This window comes from Ptychodera flava, chromosome 22 (assembly GCF_041260155.1).
Source record: "Ptychodera flava strain L36383 chromosome 22, AS_Pfla_20210202, whole genome shotgun sequence".
Lineage (NCBI taxonomy): Eukaryota > Metazoa > Hemichordata > Enteropneusta > Ptychoderidae > Ptychodera > Ptychodera flava.
Window position 1 is genome coordinate 27,839,425 of NC_091949.1, and position 25,355 is coordinate 27,864,779.

The window sequence follows — 25,355 nt, forward strand, 5'->3', positions numbered from 1 at the left end:
GAAATTATAGTATTTTGAGATCAGTGTTCTGTTGAAAGAAGTGGACTTTCGACTGTTATCTGCCCTTCACGTGAACACCCAGTGGATCATAAGTAAAACAGTCCCATCTAAGGTCAGGAATCTGACTCCATACTGAGTTCATCAGAGGTCACCATGTATGAATCGCAAATGAACCATGTCGAGAACGTAGGCGTCATTGTTGTGTGGGGGCGTTTCGTCAGACTGCTGAATCAGTAGCTGATGAAATACATGTAGGGTATGCACCGCACACCAACAGACCTGTGATTGGTTTATTCCCGGGTTTGTTCAATGTACATGTCATGGTGTTTTCAGTTTTGTTCAAACGTGTCCTCTGTGACTAAGTCATAGTCACTCCTGTTTTTTGCGTTATTTTTGTCAATTTTGCAATACACGATGAAAGGTCAGTTATAGGCTTGTTTGACATCTTGAAATGTGATGAAATTAGGATGGACGAAGCATACCTGAAGTCCCCACTCAGTAACAGACAAAGTATAGAGCAGAGACAATATCTGGTATCTACTAGAAATATGAACTAACAGCTAATCAACAAAACTTCAGGGCTGGGTTATATTTGAAGCTCATTGTCATATGTACACTTTATTAAAATTCATCGTTGAATTTAAGAGGATATTTGGTTGACGGTAAAATTGAAGCAAGAAAGAGCAAGTTTCTTGTTATATATTTACAAACGGAGAAAAGAATGATAGTCCCTACGGTACTGTAATGTAAATTTCAATGTAAATGTATTGAAATGTTTTAAGAGCATTTGCTCAATTAAAAAAGAACAATAGAGAAATCAAATGTTTAAAGTGCTGTTTTACCATGCTCAGGCATAGCCCTATAACTGGATGCCAACAGAGAAAAATTAAAACATGAAAAAGACAAATTACAACATGCAGAAACTAACTAAAAAAAGGCACTAAACAGGTAACAACAGAGACTGACAAACATCAAAAACTCTCGTTAGTAAAATGACTATCAGCAAGAGATAATAAAACAGATGACACTTGGGTTTTAAAAGCACTAAGACTGAAAACAAATCAATATGAAAACGATAGACACTATTTAAAAGTGACATTGCCCGAGACGAAAAACAATATTTTGACAGGTTAACGCGGTGATTTGGTATCCGGAAAAGGTCAGAAGACCTGAGACGCCTTGGGGGCACAAAGAAATTGAAGGAGTTATTAATATCTGGACAATCAGTAATGAAATTGACACACTTGTGAATAAAACAAAGATCTAAACCTTGACGACGAATAAAAAGAGGCGAAAGTTTAAAATAAGAACATAATGTAAAATAATTATCAGCATTGTACTCCATACCCTCCTTAAACCAAAGATATTTAATAAATTTCTTCTGAACTCGTTCAATTCTATCAATGTACGACTTCTGGTGTGGAGACCACACTACCGAACAATACTCAAGGATACTCCTAACAAGTGCAATGTAAATACTTTTGATGGCAGTGGTATTAGTGAAGTCGCAGCAAGTCCGTTTAATAAAACCGACCAATTGATGTGCTCTTTTGATTGTGCAATTGATGTGATGTACAAAGCTTAGATTTTTGGAGAAATAAACACCAAGATCCTTGATGACATCAACACGTGTGATTGATTGCTTGTGATTGATTGCTTATATATATATATATATATATATATATATATATTATATATATTATATATATATATATATATATATATTATATATATATATATATATATATATAGTGTCAAAGAGTTGTTTTACATTTTTCCTTGTTTATGTATGTATGTATTCTATGTTATATATATATATTTAAAAACTATCTACTGTTGATTGACCAATCAGAGTGCTCAATTCAGGGTGTTTTATCTACTCGTAAAGCCTTGGTCACCAAATTCCAGAAACGAATGACAGCGCCGTAGTAAAGTACTGTCAATCAAAAGTGAACATGTCATATTCTGTAGACATCTGGTACGTTTTAATATTCAAATTTGGTAACACAGCAGAAACCAGCTGCAATACAAATTCTGCTGTGCCCTAGGGCATTTATATAATGTGCCCTAGGGCATTTATAGAATGTTCCTTACATTGGAAGGCTGTTTCACAAATAAAAGTTTTAATTCATATCCTAAATATGTTACATTGACAAAGGGGACGGTTGACGTAAACACATTGAAAACGAAAATATATCAGTTAGGGGCGATAGTTTTTAAGTCGGATAAAACCTCCTACTCGGGCTCTTCTGGTATATAAAGTCCAACCCTACGATAAAATGTCTCGGCCTGCGGCCTCGACATTTTATCGATAGGTTGGACTTTATATACCAAAAGAGCCCTTCTACTCGGGCTTATCCCACCACACACACACACACACACACACACACACACACACACACCACACACACACACACACACATATATATATATATATATATATATATATATATATATATATATATATATATATGCGTTATACAAATTGAAAATATACATTCTTACTAGTAGCTTCCTAGCTTCTTATACCAGTTTCTTGTTTAATTATTCAGTGACGTATATAGAGTATCTTCACGATGAACAGTTTCAAATTCGTAAATCTTACGTTGTGATTCACCGTCTAAATATTAAGGGTGATTTGTCTAGAGCCCCCTTTTCTATTTTCAACAACTCGTTGAATTAACTCTGCGATACAAACACTGTAAGCGTACCTTTATCACTCTTTTCACATTAAAATAATTACCGTGATTGTTTGTGACACTCGTCACCAGCGACATTTCTATTAGTTGTTTTTAAGTTGGTGTTTCAGCAATGTTAGGCTAAAATGTCAATTCGGTAGACAGCAGGGAAGACCATTATCGGAGGAACGAACGATCGAAAGAATCTGTGGAGTAAAGTCTGTCGGTGTTAGAATCGAAGCACGAGACCAAACTACCTTTTTATAAATTGAGAGAACATCCTATTTCGAGAAGGGTGTGTGTGACTATGCGGTAAGACCTTCAGAACAAAGAAGGATAGCTCACGGTGGTTCCCTCAGTGAGTAATATTGTTACATGGCATGGCACTTTAAGCCTACTTTTTTGCTTTTAATACTGGTCGTATAGTTGATTTGATAAAAGTGAGACCCCGGAATAGGACAGTTCCCCTTGATATTTTTGTGTAATTACATGACAGCGCTCACGAAAATGTTCACGATTCATTGTAGTAGGTAGGAGGAACTAGTGAGGGTATTTACGTAAGGCCTGTTAGTACCTGTCCCCAATCAGGTGATCATAAACGGAAGCGCGGGAATGATACGCGCACTTTCGTCATAAACTTTTGCCCAAGGGCTTTGCACCTTTACCAAGCGAAAGTGATGTGAACAAGATGTTGCCTATGACGTCAACCTCATGAGACCGTCTTAGCACAATGTGGAAACCAGATAGAAGAAAAGAAAATATCTGGGTCACGCGTTTTTCACGTGCGCTAGACAGCACAAAAGGACGTAACACGAATCGTTCAGGTGGATGGTACTTAACCCAAGTCATGGTTAGTCGTGACCTAAATACAGGACCGGTGTGGACCTGTCTTAACATACGTAGTCGCGCCAAATCCAACGACCAAAAAATGAATGCATTTGGTTATTTCGTGTTACTTATTTGTCTCCAAACATTTGAAGCGGAACGACCATAAGGTTTTTTATCAGACTGTATCTGAAAATGTAAAGAGGACGGGGGAATGGAAAGCGGATGTCGCATAGTTCCGGTTTGCAGTCTCCGAGACAATTATTACACTTTACTTCTCACTCCATTTGACTTCTTCACTCATGACAGCAATACGGTACGTTAAAGGTATAATGTCACCTGTTCCAATTTTGCCAGTTACCATGGAAAAAGAAAATCTAACCAATCACAGATTATAAGCGGGTGGCTGCTTTTTAAAAACAGCGCCCTCACATGGGCATTTTGAATACCAAGGAATGCCCCTTTGACCATATATGGGCATATTTAGATTACAGGTGACTGTATACCTTTAAAGCTTAAAAATGTTCTTCTTTACAATAAAATGCACCTAGGGGACAGAGGTTCGAACTCTCAAATTTTACAGCACTTTTCTGATCCACCGTCCACTTGTGTTGGCTCATTTTGAAGCTCTTTGACGGACCAATAAAATTTTAAGTTTCATTAAAATCGAATTTTTTCCACAAAGTTAACTCGGGAATGGCAGCCATTTTGATTTTCAAATATCGATAAATTTGAGCACAAGTTTTCTGCTAGTACCAAACTATGCACGGTGACCCCTGATTTTTATCTTTCATTTTTAAAGAGAATGGTTGAAAGGTCTCTTAAGGAAAGAATGAGCACATATTTTCGAGGCACATATTTCCTTAAAGAATTCGAGTATCTCTTCGGATAGGTGAACTCAGGAAATGGTAAGATATGCCATTTTAACTAAAATGACATCCCACTTAAACCTCGGATCTTTTTTCTAGTCTGATGTTCTCAAATCCATAGTTGTCAAGAAAGCGGTTTTAGTTTTTCAACAGAAGAACAAACGAATATGAAAACCCGACCCCCTGGCATGGACGTACAGGCACGTTATTCTAACCCTGTCATCGAGGTGGTTTTATAAGCGGTAATATGTTAAAATAAAGCAGAAAAGGGTAAATGAATAATTAACAATCAGAGACAATTTCACTTCCACTTTTTGAATTATCCGGTTCGAATTCCAGGAAGTAGCATATTCATTTTCGTCCTCGCCTTTGACATGTTGCCGTTGGTGGCGATCTCCTGTTGCTCGCAGTAGCTCTTTAAGCTGAAAGATGGAAATAGTCATTAGTAAACACGGGAAGAAAGATAACTGAATAATTGATATCAAATCAACATTTGAAAAAAGTAGGGTAGATAGGGCTCACGAAACGCATTCATGATACATTGAATGACATTGTGTATCTCCTAATATGTAAGTTTTGATCAAGAGATGTAGAAGTCTGACTTTCGACGGACAATCTCACAAAATGTTACCAAAGACGTTTTCACGGGCTGGTGTAAAATTCCTATTGATACTTACAATGACGCAAAATACATATTGTGACGACTTGTTCTTGGGAATAGCTGAATAACAAGCAAGTACAGCGCATTTCCTATTTTATGAATGTATCAGCGAAGGCCTATATGTTTACTGCATCATGCACCTTTATCAAACACAACGTTGTAAGTATAGATGAACTACGAAGGAGACAGTGACTGATGTAACATCTAAAATGAAAAAGAATTTCCGAAAGAATGGATGCGTAATGGAATCAAATAATTTTTATCCTTTCATAGACACAGTCAAGAAGTAAATCACTGAGCGACATGTATTGCTTTCATTTCGATGGTTCTTACATACATACATACATACATACATACATACACACAGACCTACACAAACAGTGGTTGGAAACAATGGCCCTAGTTCGAGCTTTATGAATATTTCAATGCGTGGAGGCTGGCATAAGTGCGTAAGAAACAGCTATACTGGAAAATGGATCTTTTATTCGCCAAACGACGCCAAACGTCATCGATGTCTTGTGACCACTGACAGTGTATCCGATAGATAGTTGCCGCAAGTCAGCGAGAACATTTTATGACGTCATTCATATCACGTGTCACTTAGAAAAAGCTGTTGTAGTAGCACGGTAGTTGTACGGGAGAGCAGGGGAAAAAAGTTCAGGGTCAGCGGACGTACAAGTCGGGTAACAGGAAAGTGCAAACACACAGATTTTCCTTGGGTGACAGGAAATACACAGTTTTTTCCTTGGCCTTCGTAGCCTCGGAACTAACAAATGATCGTACCGGCCGGTGCATATCACTTTTTTCTTACTTTTTTCTCGTTAGCCGTCAGCGCCATTTGGGGCATCACGATTCCTTCAGTACTAAGTGTGGTTTTATAAAGTGGGAGAAGGTGACCCCTCCCCAAACGCCAAATATCAGCGAAACAACGGTGGGGGTTTAATTTTCAAATAGAGGAGAGGCGAAAGACTCGAAAGAACAATGGGGTATCCAAACGGTTAGGGGTTAGAACAACGGTTATTGGGAAATTAAAGGAGCTGGATATCGCTAATTTTGTCCAAGAGAAATATTGACATGAATATTTCAAGTCACAAGCTACACATAGCTTTAACGTTGCCTTCGGGATATATCCGGCATATTAAATCAAATTTAGTGAGTTTCTGGTATCTTTACTTGACGCAAGCAACGTCCATCCAACACCGTGTTACAGTGGGTGTCTGATCGAGGTGCAGGGTTTACAGTATTGGGTTCGGAGAGGGGAGGGCAAAGATTGTTGAGAGGAGTTGAGGGCTTTGGAAATCACACGGAAGCAGGTAGGGTTGAAGTGCCAACAAATCTCTTAATTGGAAAAATTCTACAGATTGATCAATTTTCAGTTTAACCTCCACGCATGTCACTTAGATTCTTTACCAATAAGTTTAGTAATGAAAATGTATATGCATTATTGAAAGAGTTTACAGTTTCAATGAACTTTCGAATAAACTTGCACATGTGATAAAAACAGATACGTGTTACACCACACGTTCACTTAAGTACACTATACAGAAAGAACTGTCCCACATATCCGTTGCTATGTTGAGTAGGTAGCGATGTGCTAGCACAAACATTTGATTTCAAATGAATCTGTTCCCAATTTTCCTTTCGGAAGGTTTGTTTGACTTACTGCTTTTCTTTCTTTTTCGGTGACTTCTATCACTCTGTGGTCAAAAGAAATTTGCGACAAAGTGATATTATCAAGAACATCTACTCTTTTGCGGCTAAGTTGTTAAAGAGATAAATTGAATGCAAGTGCCATGCAGGACAAATGCAAACTACTCGTGTTGAAAATTGGCCGACTTCCCCACCCAAGACGTGCTCCTTTATGCAAATATCGGAAAGATCTGTGAAGAGCAATGTTGAATTTCTATCTGAAGTATCATTAAAGTGTTTTCTCTGAGACCGATAACGACCATCGACTTTTCAATTAACGAATGCGCGTGTAAACACACGCAGTTTCTTCAGGTTTATATAAGTAGACCGACCATCGCAGGTTTGCCAAAAGCGTTGTTCATCCAGTGTTGAAAACTTACGTACGCCGAAAAAAGAGATGCTTCGTTACTTCATCGCTGCAGCCAGTCTTGTGACGATCACCGCTGTGCCCTTTACGGTACGTATGAGTGCGTGTTTCATTGTTCAGCGACGTGTACAAGTATTATCAACTTAGAAATCACGACGGAGAATGAAGTGACGAGATCTTTTAATCTTTATAAGAATCTCGTCGGTGCAGTTAAGTCGACTTGTCATACTGTCGCAGGTTCTGAACGCTTTGCTATATACATCCATCAAACAAGAGTAATGATTATAACAGCTTGAATTGACAATGCAGCGTGGACGCAACGGACAAAAAGTCACTATAAATTAATCGAATAACGACAAGTTATCACATAGATCCTGACATTTATATCTTGTATGTGTCAAATTGAACCCTCTCCAAGTGTTGTCGACTCCATTGACTACGTATTTCATGTCTCGCTGCGTGTAATGCCAGGAACTCTTTCTGCTCACAGCTGTTTGGAATGTAGTCCTTTCGTGAAAAGATCGGTTAAACGATCTTATAAAAAGATTTCAACCAAGTAACCCTTTGAGGGCTATAATTTTTGCCACCAAATTTCAGTACAACATTTTATAAATTTTTATGAATTTTTCTGTAATTTATTTGATAATTTTGAACCAAATGGACATCACATTACATGGGCTACAGTTTTTTATCAAAATTTTGGCAAAAATTTGGAAAAAATTGACTGAGGTATATTTTTAAAGGCGACAGAAATTGACTTTGGCGCTCGAAGGGTTAAAGGTGTTCCTCAAAGTTGAAGTAGAAAGCGCCTCGGGGACATATATTGGGACACTCAATTTTTAAACTCTTTTCTGAGTTACCACTCCTGAGGGCTCATTTTAGAGCTCTTTGAATAAGACAAAATTCCAACACCTTAGATTCTCGAAAATCGCATTTGTAATTTTTCCTCACAGAGTTAACACAGGGATGGCGGACATTTTGAATTTCAAATATCGGTAAAAGTTAGGTAATTTGGTTCTCCGGTAAGAAGCTTTGCACGGTGACCCCTGATTTTTTACTCTAGATTTGTTGGTAGAATGGTTGAAAATTTCATTGTTTAAAGTTTGAGCAAAAGTTTAAGTTTTCATTTTCGAGGCGAATAATGCCAAAATGTATTCGCTGGCTGGTCGCCATGTAAATCGCTACACTTACCACTAAAAATTTAGTTTGGTTTAGACGTTTGCCAAGATTACCCTGATAATCGATGACAAATTACACAGTGTTTCCGGCTTCTAACACTCCTTGCAAACATGTAACTGCTAATGTCGTTCAAACATGACAAGACTTCGACAAATATTTGCTCTACATGCCAGTGCAAATGTATTGGGCACGAAAGAAGGTCCAACTTGTCGATTCACGGTCCCTCCACAAGGGGGACCGTGGTGGATTGTATATGTTACTTTACCGGTGTCTCCAGTCGAGATTTTCGTGCGGGTCATTCTTATAAAAATCTTAGTCCAGCAAAACATTGACAAACTGAGCAAGCATTTGAGGCCAGCGTTTGGAAGTTAAGAATATTCACAGATGTTACTTTTGCGGCACTTTCATTTCGCAAAACAGAGACAAGCTTAGTTTGCCATCGAAGTCCTTGTCATGCATGGCGGGTAAATTATGATCAGTCTAAACCAAACTGCTCTGATATCATAAAACTTAGTTTACACCGGGATAATACCATGGTAGAAATGAGATATTTTTCAGTACACAGATTGCATAGTTCTTCTAATTCACCGCAAGAGAGAAATCTGTCAAAACTATCAAACTTCCGTAAGAGAGAATGAAGCCTTTTAAGAAGCTACAGCTTTTAAAGGAACACACTCTTTGTGGGCACGATTTTCTGTTCAATATTGTGAGTGTACAGTTTGGGGGAAATTTTCAACAACTGGTGGCATTGGACACTGGGCTAATAAAAGCGGAGAAAGCGATTGAAAAGGAACCATGAAGAGTTGTTGTTCATCTGACGCTGTGACAATTTTGAAAAAGTATCACTTGTTATGCTCTCTCTCTCTCTCTCTCTCTCTCTCTCTCTCTCTCTCTCTCTCTCTCTCTATTTTTATTACAGAGGGAAGAAGTCGATCAAGAGTCTACGTCAAGCTCAGGTGAGTTCAACTACTTTGAAAGTATGCTATCCACTTCTTAGTATCATTTAGTTTTGGTAAGTGGCTGAAAATCGTCTAAATCTTGTGAGGGAACTCCCATGGATTCCGCCCCTGTGACGTCACTAGCCACTTGGATACCGGTCTTTGTTGCTGGGCTGCTCGGCTCGGTAGTTTTGGCGCACCTCTGTTGATAGAAATAAAAATTTACACTGATTATGTACTAGGTATATTTAAAGACGGTATTTCTTGACGACTACGACATCCTTTATAAAGCTGGTCACCGAAATGAATCTCAAAGGCAGTTTTTTTCGTTCTTATGATAGTTTAAACCCTGTGTATTATCTGCTATGTTTTCGCAAAGGCTTCTGGAGCGTGTTCAAAATAGAATGCGTTTCTCCTACAGTATATAGGGTTCATCATTCACAAAATGTTTTTGAATTTGAGTCTATTTTTTGTGTTAAATTTTGTCTCTAGCTGATTACAGCGCTGTTGTTTTGTACGCGATCTTCATTTGTTTGCCAGAGGATGTATGTACACAAATAATGTTATTGCGATTGTATTCATTCTAAAAATGCACTTTATCTTATTTTCATCCTAAATTTACCAAGTTCAATTTTCACCAACTTTAGAGGCCGAAACTGTGAAAAATGCCATGGATACGATTCTAGCAGCGAACAGCAGAGTATCAGGTAGGTCATTTTAAAATTTTACGTGTGTATAGAAGATCCCAAGTTCAAAGGTAATGGCAACCGGCAATATTTACAGTGCTTTTAATCATCAAGTGCGGGAGAAGCAAGACGAAGAGAAGGATAGTAACGACGGGAGCGTCACTACTCTTTTTCAACAAATTATTTTGAATCGTTATGAAACGAAATGACCAGTAAGTCAGCTTTTAAGCTGATCAGTTTTAAAAGTCGACTGGCCCACAAGTCAGTGGCATTTGTCTAAAACTTTGCGTATGCTAGCTTACATTTTGTATCTTGCTCGGGCGTACACGGCGCTTTAGTTACTGGTTAAGGGTTTCCCGATCACACCATCATCGACATGACAGAGTTAAATTTGCTGAAATTTATTTTTTCAATTTACTGTTAAGATATAATGAGCCAATAGCGAATTTTACTTTCATATCTTCGCTGTATTAATCATTGAATGCAGAACTTGAAAGTTGTATCAATGCCGCATCTCTGAGAAATCACTTCTGTGGTCGCTACCATACTTTAATGCATGTAACTCCCTCCCTCAAAGTGCGACTCTGAAATTCAAATTCGCTCCTCCCTTCTGCATGATGGGATCATTCACTCTAAGGAATAGGCAGAGAAACTTCGAATTATTTGCACGCTAATTCACTGTACTGTCGAGACGGTGCATTTGGTAACTAAGAAAAAACCGATAAACTTTGATTTGATCAACACCGTTATAATTCTAAGGCAAGATGTCTTGTAGAATGGTAGCCATACTACTGTTGTAATAAAAGTATATATCACAGTATAGTTGAAGAATAATTGAATATGCAATAAATTGAGAGAGAGAGAGAGAGAGAGAGAGAGAGAGAGAGAGAGAGAGAGAGAGAGAGAGAGAGAGAGAGAGAGAGAGAGAGAGAGAGAGTGAGAGAGAGAGAAGGGGGTCAATTTAATTCTATTTATTTCAATTTTTATTATCTATTTATTTACTCATCAATAGCGCCTAACGGTAGCCACTTACAGATGAGAAAAGAATGTAAAAGTATACACTGTCAGATATAACGTCAAGGGATAAAAATCATAAACAGAAGACGAATAAAACCTAGTTGACATGACTTTGTGATAAAAACAAATACACACGCTTTTTAAAACTCGATTGATTCTTTTCCCAACGTATAGAGATCGTGTACCTGTGATTTCTTTCTATGAAAAAAAAATGCCAGGAATGTTTTTGCTGATGCATGAACACAATGTCTTGTACGTTGAAGAAATTCCATCCACTGACTATGGTGTACTTGTGTGATGGTGTCTACGTTACTGCCGATGAGGCTTACAGCCGCCCACGGTCCCTCTATCACTGAGGGACCGTGTGCCACCCAATATCATAACTTGAGTCATTCTTGAAAGTAACATAGGATGTTTTAATCAAGTCTTAAATCTCCAGTTCAGCGACGATCAAAAGATGCATTATTTGTCACAAAAGTCTCGAACATTTCACTCGTTTTAAAAGTGATCACTTCTGTCCCTGGAAGTTTGCCATGACTGGGGCATCAATGCCGTGGGCGTTAGATGATTGATGTAGTCACTTGTACATGTGCAATCAAATTAGAACACTTCAGATTGAACAATACACTGTTATACAGTAACTTTTGTTGGTATGACAACCACTGCAACCGACCACTACACTTCAATCGAAGTAGGACGGTAACATTTCGTGAGAACTAGGTCTCTTGTATCACACAAAAAGGAAAATTCCAGCAGTTATACAAGATAAACAAACACTCTTCCTGATTTGTGCCAGTTTGTCAAGGAGCACCTTGTTTTCGTCCGCTGAAATAGGTCCAACTTTCTACAACTTGTTTTCATCATCGCTGGAAATTTGTTTGCAGACTTTTAACTGTAAAAGTGTTTGAACTCTGCATGAAAAAACTGGAACAGTCATTTCTGAAAGTTATTGTGCAAAAGGTTTACTTAGTTAGAAAAAACCTACCCACACACGGAATGTTTTGAATATTTCTACTCTGGAGTGAGAATAACAAAGAAATAATGACAACACTGAACCTTGTTTTCCATGTTACAGCAAGCTGTTGCGTATAGAAACCCTTTAAGTTTTTAACTGTATTACATTTCATTTACTCACCTTTACGTCCATTTTAGGAACGCTGCTCGAGGGAGACATCGTTCCAGGGTATATAGTAAGTAATACAGTTGATTTCGTTTTGCCGTGCGGTTATTGCCACAGAAGAATTGCTGAAGCCGAACGTCACCTGGTGTTATGGAATTAAATCGCATTACGAAAATGATGGAAAGTTGTACCAAATTCGGCAAGCCAAACATGCAGAATGCGAATTCGGCATACTTTACTGATTTGGAAGAAATTAATGCGCTTGTATCTCTTATAATCTCACCAGCCATAGTTTTGCCATTTTATACTTTTTTCAAGTGTCAATGAAAATTCATGATGCGATTTCAAGCCCCTTGTAGTGCAGTTTCGTGTTCTGCATTTACCGCAAACTCGCCAAAATGCATGGGACGAGCAAAAGAACAGAGAACACAAAGCTTTGAATAGGAACTTAAGGGGTTTCCCTTAATTGGGACCTCTAGCTATTATTTACTTTATTCCTAACGTCAACCTTTATGACTCCGTAGGCTACCAGTGACCAAATTTAAATGCCGTCTGTTCATGTCCGTGGATCATCATTCTTGCTAAAAAAGTCAGTTTATTAAGTATTATTTCAATTCTTTTATTGTTTAATCATGCTACATGAAATATGTATCTTTCGTAAAAATCAATTAGGCGATCTCAACGATTGATATCAGCAATTGTCAAGCTGAAGTCCTATTCATTTCTTTCACGATTTCTCTGTCGTTTTGTACGCAGACTCATCGCAATGCAGCACGGGATACAAACCTTTTGTGGCACGACAAGACAATTCCTTACATGCTAGATGAAGAACTGAGTAAGTGAATGCGGAATATTTTCTCACAACGTTTCTTTTAATGTATTACGACCTGTTACTTTTTCATACTTAGTTTGCTGATGAAGGAGATAGTTCTGAGTTACATGTTACACAGTTTTGAGTTACATGCATTGGAAGCAATGCACATCTTTTAAAATTCCTGCAGTACTGCATGCTATGATGTGATTCCGAGCAACATTGCATGGTCTGACAACTTTTGGACAATCTATTTGCATGAAATTTGCATGGATTGAAAATTTGACAGAAAAGACGAATTCACGAAAAGCTTGATAACGGACAAACCTTTGACCCCGAACTTCATCACACACCACGGAAAACATTATATGACATTTATTGCACGCTTATTATATTTAAATCACCAGAAGAAGAAATCTGGTTATTTCTTCTTAAATCAGCTAGGGTCTGTTTCCTATTATTGGATTCTTTTGCTATCTCAAGATTGTATGATAGAATTGAAGAGGCCCGTACATTTAAAAAAACGCCAGTAAATCAGAATGAATTCAATGTTTATACGATGATGTAAATACAAAAAAAAACCGTTTCTTGTGCCATGATGTGTTAAAGTTATCACTATAATATATTTCTGTCCAATATTCAGGTTCCAGAGCCATCTCGTCCATTCAGGAAGCAATAGAAGACTTTCATTTGTGGACGTGTCTTCGATTCCAACTGAGAACGATAGAGAGCGATTACGTGGTGTTCTCGAGAGGAGACGGGTATATATATTTTACACAATATCAATTCATACAGTCGAAATTTGTCTGCCTCGGTCCACTTGGGTAGACATTTCTTGGGTAGACTTGTCCACTTCAACCCTTTTACCCTTGCGTTATCTATCTGACTCAATGTTCCTTTAATCCGTGTGTCTGTGCCCATCTGCCTGATTGCTTGTCCATCCAGCCACCCATTTGTCTATCTGTCTGTCCATTTGTTCATTGATAAGCTATCATACTCATCTTCATTGACATTCACCGGTATAATTGACTTACACTAATGCCCCAACTTCAAGACGCAATAACCCTCGTGTGATCCACTATCGGATATGCTCTTATGAAAGTCAAAATCACTTTCGTATCGTCAAAGTAAGACCAGACATATTGTTCTTATTAACATATTCAAAATGCGAGCAAGTGTTATCTGTGGTTTTTAATCATTTCTTGACAGCTGTCATTCCCGCGTCGGTCGAGGTGGAGGACTTCAGAAGATCTCTATCGATGGCGGGTGCGAGTACAAAGGCACCATCATCCACGAAATAATGCACGCTATCGGATTCTGGCACGAACATTCCCGCTACGACAGAGATGATTACGTCACTGTTTACATTGATAACGTCATTGAAGGTACGTTATTTGCTAGATTCACATGCAGACCCAGGGCCGCCTGGCGCAAGATAATGATAACATAAGGAAACAATTGGTCCGAGTTCATTCTGTATTTTAATATCCCACGTCTCAGTCACGTAGGGAGCCTTCATTATTAACGGGGAGGGGGATTTAAGAAACGCAAGAAATGTTAAAGTTGATTTTCTCTCAAAGTATTCTTTAAAAGATATGACCCACCTCCAATTCATTAATTGTTTGATATGACCCCGGTCAAAATTATTGATCTGATAAGATTAATAACAACATATATTGTAGCCATGATTTTCCATCGGGAGTGTGATGGTGGAATTTAACAGCGCAGCCACATCATCATGATTATTTCAAACGTACTTGATTGTTGTAGATTGTAGGTTATTTACACATTTTTCAGCCTAAAGTGTCACAGTGACTCAAGGAGCCAGCATTTTGCTATCCCGATCTGTGCAGTTTGTCGTTTGTTTTCCATTACAACTATCACTGTTGCTGATATCAACCTATTTATACCTTTCCCAAACTACGTACAGAATAAGCCATATTCTATTCAATTTATTTTGGACTTTTCGGTTTGTTTTTAGGTAATGTAATAGTTCAATGCAAATGCCTTGAAAATATAATCCTCTCAAACTGTCTATTGTAAAATTTGACCCCCTCCCCGTCACCATTTTCTAAAGCTCAACCCTCTTGATTTATACTCCTCTTAAAAATGAAACCCTCAATATAGCCAAATGTTGGGGTGTTAAATGGGCCCACGGGCCACACAATTTGGGCCCGGACGCAACAATTTTGAACCCTCGGACCCTATATAAATTGGGCCGGCCCATGGCCGACGTAGCACGTTCACATTGGTATTTTATTAAACCAGGGACGACTCTGGGGTGACCTGAACTCTGTAGTATGAACGTAGTAATTCGCAAAGGGTTTGCAAAGGTCACAGGCACTTTACATGACAAGCTGAATGAAAGAGAAATGTCGGTTGCGCGCTCTGTCGGTGAACTACTACATTTTTTGACATTGTGGTACATTTTCAAGCCGATTTGATCCCATTGTCCTCCTCTATTCACCGGCATCGTAAGAATACTATGAAGAATTAATCTAATTTGAATGTATTTTTTAAATTTTGAGAATGTTTCATAATTTTCGTTTCCTTATCATATACAAAATCAGATTCTTCTTATTATTCTCCTCAAAGAACGTTGAAATAAGTATCAGTATCGCCGCTCTGGGTAAAGATGCCATAATTATTTTTTAAAATCAGTTCTAGTTCATGATAAAATCCTTGAAATCACTGTCATTGATATTAAACGCATAAAGACCTTGTTGAAAAGTTGGAAACCTTGCATGTCGACATGAACAAAACACTGGAAAATACAGGAAAATTTTAATGGACTCAAGGTGATATGCGCCTCGAAACTAAAGACTTAAACTTTGCTCAGACTTTACCAATATTTGAAAAATCACCCCTTGTTCACTCTACGGAGAAACATTACATTTTGTTTTTTAATGAAAAACTTTATTTCCTCCGAGAGCCTCAAAGTAAGCTGACACAAATGGTAGACCAGAAAATTATTATTGAAATTAAAGTTTGAGGTCAGAATTATGTTACATATATCACTTCATCCCGCCCGAGGGGTATTCTACCTTGGAGTAAACTAATTGACCAGTTTCGTCTGAGAGAGAATTTTTGGCTGTGCGTGCTTGCTGTCATTCGGGATATTTTGTTCATTTTTGCAAAGTGTATTAATGAGAATTTATTATGGAAATCATATTCTAGTTACTCATCAATGTCACCTGTTCAAGTACCTTGGATTGTGCACCAAAGATTTTATGACCAAACATTTCCTCGTGGTTCATTATAACTCACATGTTAATCATTATCATTCTGTGCCTACAAGAACATCTTAAAGCCCCAGTAATGCTAACTTTTGATGATAACTTCATCATTTTTATTTTAAATGTGAACCATAATTCCTGGTTCATCTCCCCAAAGAATGCTGATTTACATAGTATCCAGCGTGTCAACTCAGCCCCTATGGTTGTAAACTGCATTGTTATTGTTGAAAAGTGACTTCTGGTCCGGACTACAATTCAAATGTAAACAATAAAAACACATTTTACACATTTAACGATAAGTTGACAAGCTAAATAGCGGGTGTATCAACATTCTTTGGGGACTAGAATAAGAAGTTGCAATTGATATATAAAATAAAAATAATGAAAAAATCATCGAAAGTTAGCGTTACTGGGGTTTTAAGAAATAACACAATGTAACCCTATTCGTTCCAGGGAAAGAACTTAATTTCGACAAGTATCCTTTTGACGTCATCGATACGTTGGGGGTAGATTACGACTACCGGTCCATCATGCACTACTCCAACGTCACATTCTCCAAGAACGCTTCGAGTTTGCCGACTATCACTCCCAGAAGTGACATCAGTGTTGTTCTTGGTCAACGGAATGGTTTCAGTGAACTTGACCTGGTTAAGGTCAATCGTCTCTATTCGTGTGGTAAGAAATTTGCTCAAATTTCAATGAGTCTGGCAAATTTTAATGACTTTGTTTTTGTTTCCCCAAAACTTTTCCTCGTCTGCAGTAGTAGTCTCGATTACGATGCATTCTGGAACAACTTATCTATATAACTAAGTGTTGAGACCAAGTCACAAAAACATAGCTTCAAGGTTATGTAGAAGTGACTTTTGAAGTCCCTCTTTAGGGGTGGACCATTTGATATCCTGGGGGGGGGTCTGGAAGATTTGGGGGGGGGGCATTATTTTTTTTTCACATGTTCCACTGGATGTTTTTTTTCTTGTGAATCCTGGCAATTTTTTTTGCATTCTTCCTTCAAAGAATTTTTTTTAATGCAGCGATGTTGCAAAATCAATCTGTTTATCATACATCAACGGACTTGTACATAAGGGACTGGTGAGTTTCTTTGCCCTGAGGGGACGGTGGATTATTTTTTGCCGACGTCAAAAAGTGGCTGACCCCCCCATTCCAACTTTCGAAAACAGGGTGACCCCCCTGCGCACGACAAAGGTAAAACAAAAAGTGGAATATAAATTGAATAATTCAGTATATATATATAATTTTTGGAGTATATTTTAAACATTCAGTCATTCAGTGTTTAAATGAAATTGTTGTCATGTCAGTTGTAAGATAGGAACTTAAAAGTGTCAATTCTAAAGTTTGAATACAATATTTTGAACGAGCTGTGAATGTACACCACTCTTTTTATGCACAACCAGATGTCCAGAACTGTTGTAAGAAAAATGTGATTGTGACATATTAGTGCATGTTGCTTTCTAATACTGAATTCTCATAGAGGAAACAGAAAAGTATCAGGAACTTGTCATGCTTTTCATATGAACTGCAGATTTCATAATGATTAGTACACTTTGCAAAACAGACTTTCAATTTACAGACATCAAGTTATTTCTGACATATATCTCTGATATATTAATTTACTGCGCCCGAAGGGCGCGCCAAAAAATATTAAACATCCAGATATCTCTGATATATACATATATCTGATATATGAAAGTCATGCAGCTGAAGGGCATATATATTGTTTGATATTTTAAAGAAATGCGCCCGAAGGGCGCGCCGAAAAATTTTAAACATACAGATATATCAGATATAAGTATGTCTGATATATTAAAGTTTTGCACTAGGACGGGGCTCTGAAAAATATGTCTTATTATCATTAAAGTTAAATACGTGCCCGAAGGGTGCGCCAAAATGCAACTGAATAATGAAATTTGTGGCTGGCACAATGCATTTTATGCAAGTATGAGCCGTGTCGAAATTCAAAAACACACTGACCCCCCCCCCCCCCCCCATTTCGGTATTTCAAAAACATGGTACCCCCCTATCACCAAAGTCAAAAACAAGGTGACCCCCATGAATCCTCCGCCCACCCCCCAGGCCGAAGAAGACTTTATGAATTGCACCCGTTACAACCTGATCCAAAATCTTGACCTTGAAGGCCTGCTTTGATATCATGTACATTCGCAACATAAATCGGAAGAAAAAGTGTTGACATTGCACTAAAACGGTCACTACTCTGACAATTTGATGCCCCAGTCAAGAATTTAAGATGTATAATAATAAGATTATCAAAAAATACCTCAAAGGATGCACTAGTGATACGCTGCGCGGATGTCCTGGTGCATCCTTTGCGCTATTTTCATAATTAATAACCTCATATTATTAAAGATACGCGCCCGAAGGGCGCGCCGAAAAATGAAACTGAATGATGAAAGTTACATCCCAAAAGGTTCTTGCTGATACTGTGATAGATTTTTTTTTCTTCCACATTAGCTTGCCAGGTTTTTTTTTCATTAAGTCATCTAAGGCAGAATTTTTTTTCCCTTGTATCTGCTGGGAATTTTTTTTTTCAAAAATCTTCCAGACCCCCCCAGGATATCAAATGGTCTACCCCTTAGTAATGAGTGTGAACCATTACTTTCATGTCTCGGATCAGATTATGGACAAGTACCGTAACGATACAACTGACCCAGGATATAAAAGTCATAGTTCACAGTCATTACTTAAGTGGGACTTCGAAAGCCACTTCTGCATATTAACCTTAAACATGTTGAAGCTATATTTTCCATGACTTTTTACATCATAGGTCAGATACTCCCAGGATGCATCGCTCTTGTCCGTAATGCGCCATCTTGCTCGGAGGTTTTTGAATGGTATTTCCTCCAAACTGTGTAGGGTTGGCCGGACGAGAGACCCGCAGAACAGTCTGGGTGACCGACACTAGTGCAGTAGTAGAAAAAGCAACAGTTACTGTCCTCTTTCATCACAGTGTTTGGAGAGAAAATATCGAGCGACAATTAATAACTTTAACTTTCATATCTGAGGAATACCTTTCCGAGAAACATAACAGCAAATCATATTTACAGCTCGCGATAACACAACCCAAAAATGCTGATTCACTTCACCAGAAAACCAGGCTTAATTTGAAACTGATTTCACATGTCAAAGATCGTTGTTTTCATAGGTTTTGGAAACAAGTTCTGATTTTAATCATTATCATACGTATACATATCACTACATCATCTCTATGCGTACTGTAAAGTACAGTAGAGATTTTACGTCGTCATTGACACAATATTAAACAAACACATTCAAAAATCATACACATTTCATCGAAGATTTTAGCACGACGTCACTTTTTACAAACGTACGTGTCACTTTCTCCTGTAATATTGAAAGGTGTCCTGTGTCCTCCGCTGGCGGCGCCTGTCCACGGTCAGATGAACGGAGACTGTTGCTTGGTTGGAACCACGTTGAAGTTCAACTGTGAGTTGGGATACACTTTGTATGGTTCAATGACTCTCACGTGTCAGAGTGATGGAACTTGGAATAGCAATCAGCCCATGTGTAAAGGTAAGAGACACCCATCAAGAGATTCAAAGTATACATTTTAGGATTTACCCTATTTGCCTATGTCTCCTACTCTTTTTATTTCTAGAAATACATGTAGACGTTTCGTATACCTCGATCCAGGAAACATGCCGTTCCTCTTGTCAAACAAGAGCTTCAGCAATTTTTAATCAGTGAATTAAGTGGCTTAAAACTTTTAAAAATATGAAACTGTAATTGACATCAAGTCCAAGTTTGCAGAGTCTTCAATGTAAAACACGTTCACCACTCGACAATCTATCATAGGAACCCAGTTCCTTCTAACTTGTATAAACTGTAAACAAATTAGCTGAAGGTAGCCTGGGAAAGCTACGTGAGTCAGACCGAAGATTTTAATGTGAACGCACTCATCACTCAATATATAATATTGAAATGGCTGATATTTATGTTTCCCATTATATCTTCTTACGTCAGAGACGTCAACTGTGCTGTGTGACTTCAGCGGTGGTCTTTGTGGTTTTACACAACCTATAAAGAACGACCATTTTGATTGGACATTACACCAAGCAAATACACCGTCAGCATTCACTGGACCAGTAGCAGATCACACTACAGGCACAAGAGAAGGTAGGTTCATTAATGGTCTTAACTCCGAAGAGTTCTTTATGAAGTGGACATACCTATTGTCCATACTTTATGTCGACTTCGCCTGTTAATCTGTATATTTTAGCACGCACGACCTTTTCCGACAGCACCCTGCAATTGCCTCGTTCGCTTATCGTGATAATCTTGATTTACTCAATTTTCCAAATCGATAAAACCATAATATTGTTCCCAACCAACAATTTAGCGAAATGTTTGCTGCCATTGCCGTGGAGGAGATTAACTCTGTTTTGATTTTGTTTTGCTTTCTTTTTATCTCAGGAAAATATCTGTACATAGAGACATCCAGTCCTCGTACGCTAGGAGACAGTGCAATTTTAGAGTCTCCAGTGTATCCAACGAAAAACAAATGTCTTCGTTTCTACTATCACATGTACGGCCAAGACGTAGATACCCTGAATGTGTTCATCAGAGAGCAAAAGCTGTTAGGTACCAGTAACCTTGGAAACCTCGCGTTGACGCTGAACGGTAACCAAGGCACAGAGTGGAAAAAGGCCGAAGTATCAATTACCCCACAGACGCCATTCCAGGTGCGCAAAATCACTGTTTCTCATTCATCGCGAGATTTCACGTCATATGTAGATATTCGCACGTATAGGACAAAATCATACAATTATTTTTCACTTCGGCGTGCCAGCATTTAATCTTTATCCTTTGTTTCTGTGAGGGGAAAAGACTAGCGGTCATGTAACCCATGAGTTTAATATTTTTCAGTAATTGATTAATCTATTGATTAATTTAGAAAAGCCTCAGGAACTTTCAATGATGTATCAATCATAAAAAATTACAACATTAAAATACATGTTTCTGAGCTCCGTATAAAAGATTGAAAATTGCATAACAATCAATTTTTGTCAGTAACTATTAGTAATTCTGTTGAACAATGGTTTCTAATATTTTCTAGAAACAAGAAAGCGAAGAAATCGTGGAGGGATTCATTGACACTCCCTTTAACTTTTACAATACTGTTAACAGGTGATATTTCAAGGACAGCGCGGATCCAGTTACCGTGGTGACATTGCCATAGATGACGTCAGTGTGACTGATGGCAGATGCTTGTCTCCAGGTGAGACGGATTTATTTTTACACGCCATTACAGCCAGCATCTTAAGACTCTAATATTTCTCACCCCAACACAATTATGCACAGATCACATTTCCAAATTTAAAATTTTACCTTATCGCCCTTGCTACGGGTGGAAAATAACACATTTTCCTTTGTTCGGTGTTCAAATCTTAGACATATTTGGGCATGCCACAAGTACACACCTCTCTCTCTCTCTCTCTCTCTCTAGAGATTTCCTTGAAAATGGTTGAAGTAAGAACTTATGTAAGAGTGCCGAAATATTTCCAAATCTAATCATTTAATGATGAAGATTTCATGATAATAAAATGCTGGCTCGAAAACGTCCGAAGACTTTTCTTTAACTGTTCTTGATCAAGTATTTTATATGACTATTATTATTAAGAGACAAACGCCGTCTCGAAGTAAAGGGAATTAGCAATAGTATTTGTAAACTGTTTCAGGTTCGCCGTTCGTCTGCGATTTTGAAGCTGGCATGTGTGATTTCTATCAAGATAGCTACGATGATTTTGATTGGCTGATGGAGACCGGATCAACTCTGACAGCTTCTACGGGACCTAGTGCTGACCATACCACGTCTGACAATACAGGTAAGGAACGCATGTCTACGAATTCAGTATGACGAATATCCTAACAGGAGGGAAAAGGTGCTACATCTTTGGCGAAAAATAAATTTAGCACTGGTCACCTTTTGCTTAATTCCAGATCAATGAGCGATGGCCTTTTCACTCAATAATTGTATTTAAGATACGAATCGCCCTTGCCATCCCGAACAAACAGCGAACAGTGGACACAACCTAAGCGATAAGGAAATTGTATCACCACAGAACTGGAGATTTCATCTGAGTCGCTTAATAGTACATTCTCTTCATACCGGCACAAAGTTCAATGGAAGAGAAAGTGATTTGTTGTCAATGAAAAGCAATAACAAGGTCTAGGAACAAATCTCTTTTCTGGTATGATATCACCTATAAATGAAAATACTATGGCTTGTTGATACGGTGCAGATTCAGTGTTTAGATTCAGATTAATTGTGTATCATCACTGTCACGTGAACAAAATCCATTGATACCATAATGGCCACATCCAAATTTCCTTGACGAAATCGGGTCCATAAGGAATAGCCGTTCCGATTCAAGTGCGACTTTACCGATAAAGTCAATCGGTCGCGTCTCCTCCTCCCATGTAAGAAATATTGACATACCGTCTTGCAATGCCTTTCGACTCGAGGTAAAACGGCAAAACTTATTGACCTTCACTGTCATGGTTTAATTGACTGCCATATTTAACCGAATGAGCAACTGAGAGGTACGTAGGAGTTTCTAGTTCGTTTGCAATAAGAACTATTCTCTTAGACAAAATCATGGGTAACATGAAATTAATGTGTAATTCTTCAAAATTCTATCAGAAACAATGTCGTATCATAATGCCATTGTAATGCTGTTTAATTTTACTATAGGTCACTACATTTACACCGAGGCTTCGACTCCTCAATATCATGGTGCCAGGTCCAGAATCATCTCACCGAGTTTTCCCGCCACCAACGGTTCATGCATCACTTTCTTTTATCACATGTACGGTGATCACATGGGCACTTTGAACATTTACATATATAATGACGGTGACGTCATGTCCGATCCAGTCTGGAGTACAACGGGAAATCAGGGTAACCATTGGAAACAGCTAAAAATTTACTTGGTTCGAAAGTCAAATTACAAGGCAAGTTACAACATCGGGAGTACTGCATTTGTCAATACCCGATTTTTATAAACTTGTTTCTCGTGGGATCTGCTTTTCTGTAAATTAGTAATTAGATGTTCTAAAATATCTACACCGATTTTTGGTAATGTTATATCCTAGTATCTACAATGTACATAGCAAGTCTCGTCAACTTTGATCATGTCAATTCAGATATCCCTGATTGGGAAAGTCCATTCGTTAAATATGCAAAATAGTAATTAACCGGAGTGAAAATGCTACATAACTTTCAATGCTGTTTTAACCTAGTATCATCAATGTACATAGGAAATTTAATCAACTTCGGTCATGTCAATTAGGAAAGTTCATCAAATATGCAAATTAGCAGTTAACTTTCGTGTCATCTTTTTATACCTTTCATGGCGTATATATTCTTGTGTGATCAACATTTGTAGCATACCTCATCCAATTCTGTTCTCAATGTATGTCTGGGTTTTTTATAAAATCATTAATTATGTAGATGAGCACGAAAATGGAAGCCACACCTACCAAAAACTAATCAGCACTTGCCATTCGCAATCAGAATCAATGTACCAGATTTAATTCAGTTAGCTGTTCTCGAGATATCTCGCCAACAGACAAACAGCCAGACAGAAAGGCAGACAGACAGAGAGCTCACGTGTGTGATCACGTGCGCTAAAAACAAAAGTCATGCAGACTTTTGACCAAGGAGATATTTATCAAATCACAAGACGATTTTGACCCATCATACTGTATTTGGGCCAACATGTTGACTTTTTTTCAATAACCCTATTTTGACGTTTTGTGCTTTGACGTTGTTCGAAATGTCCAGGGTACATCTGCAGCCAAATCCGGGTTTAGTGCCCGCAGGAATATAGGGCCCCACGCTGACTTTTGATTTTCCCTTTACAAATGTATTATGGGATCGGGGGGAGGAAAGCGAAATTAATGAGCTCGGCTACGCGTCATCCGTTACTTCTTTTCCTCTCTCTTTCGTCTGGACTAATGAATAGACGTTCATGGTTATTCCCTCAATAAATGTATTCAGTGCAAAAAGAAACTTAAGATCGCTGTACATAGGAAGTCAGGGAATCAATGTACGACATCTCACTGAGTCCCATAATGGGTTCAATGAATTGTGGGAAATATCGTCTCCCAGCGTACTATAACCACTTGTACGGCGCGTAATCAGGGCCCACTTGTATGTCGTTCCCGTTGATATTCACACAAGCGAAGCTCATATAATCTTCGATCATTTTTCCATTTCTTCCAGGTGACGTTTGAGGGCGTAATCGGCAATAGCTATCAAAGCGACCTTGCCCTAGATGACATCGAACTAAAGCAAGGTGATTGTCAACCATAGCATTATGAACATTATGAATATGGTGCAAGCGCCGTGTGCCTGTAAGATTACAACCCCAATCTTGCCGAAAATGAATCAACAGTCTTATGACAACACAGTAATCCAAATGTTTTGACGATTCAGAATTTCAAAATATGATGATATTCTTTACTCAGAGATGGATCGAACAAACTAAGTTGTAACTTTCCTCTGTAGAGTTAACATGCCTTTGTTTGTTAGAGAATTATATTTTGTCAGTTATTTAAAAATATACCTTATCGAGCATTTCGAGCCACATTTACTGTAGAAAATATATGTAAACATTAATCCTCGTCAGTTTAAACAGAAATATTTACATTTGATATGAAGGACTCACTTTCGACTTCTATGAAAATACCCATACGATGCCATAGCTACATCAACCATGAGCTTTTTAAAATAAATACCTTTACTTGAAACCTTCATAGTTTCATATCACAAGCCTCGTATAATTGGAACCTTAATTTAGATAAATTATAGAGTGTATGCATACAACTTTACTCTTCATATGATGTGTTTACATGTGAAATAAATCAATGCACGAAATAAATATTTGTTGAATTTGTGTAGATTTATTATTTATTTATTTATTTATTTATACTTTACTTAAATAGGGTAGTCTGAGTTACAAACTAATTGTAATTTACATCAGAGCCCTCAGAAGGTTTAAAGGAAATGTGTAATTAATTTCAAAACTAGGAAAGCCAATGAATTTCTAATGTCCTGGTGTAGAGAGATTTACACGGCATGTACTGTCAGCTTTAGAATGTAACTGCCAATCTGACTAAAACCAGGTATGGAGAATTAATTGGTTTTCCCCCAGTCTTTGCTGAATGCTTTATTTGCATTCGTCTTACGATGCTTGGAATTGTCGCCTCCATACGGACGAG

General features: G+C 38.0%; 1 protein-coding gene across 1 annotated transcript; it reads left to right on the forward strand.

The window, feature by feature from the left end:
- Positions 1–7,111: 7,111 nt before the first annotated feature.
- On the forward strand, positions 7,112–25,002 carry LOC139122392 (meprin A subunit alpha-like). The gene is made up of 15 exons (XM_070687772.1): positions 7,112–7,179; positions 9,188–9,224; positions 9,854–9,913; positions 12,062–12,099; positions 12,786–12,864; positions 13,484–13,601; positions 14,050–14,225; positions 16,530–16,751; positions 19,470–19,643; positions 20,094–20,246; positions 20,544–20,812; positions 21,258–21,348; positions 21,809–21,955; positions 22,825–23,084; positions 24,358–25,002. The coding sequence occupies exons 1-15, from the start codon at positions 7,120–7,122 to the stop codon at positions 24,445–24,447; spliced, it is 1,974 nt and encodes a 657-aa protein (XP_070543873.1). The 5' UTR covers positions 7,112–7,119; the 3' UTR covers positions 24,448–25,002.
- The last annotated feature ends 353 nt before the right edge of the window (positions 25,003–25,355 follow it).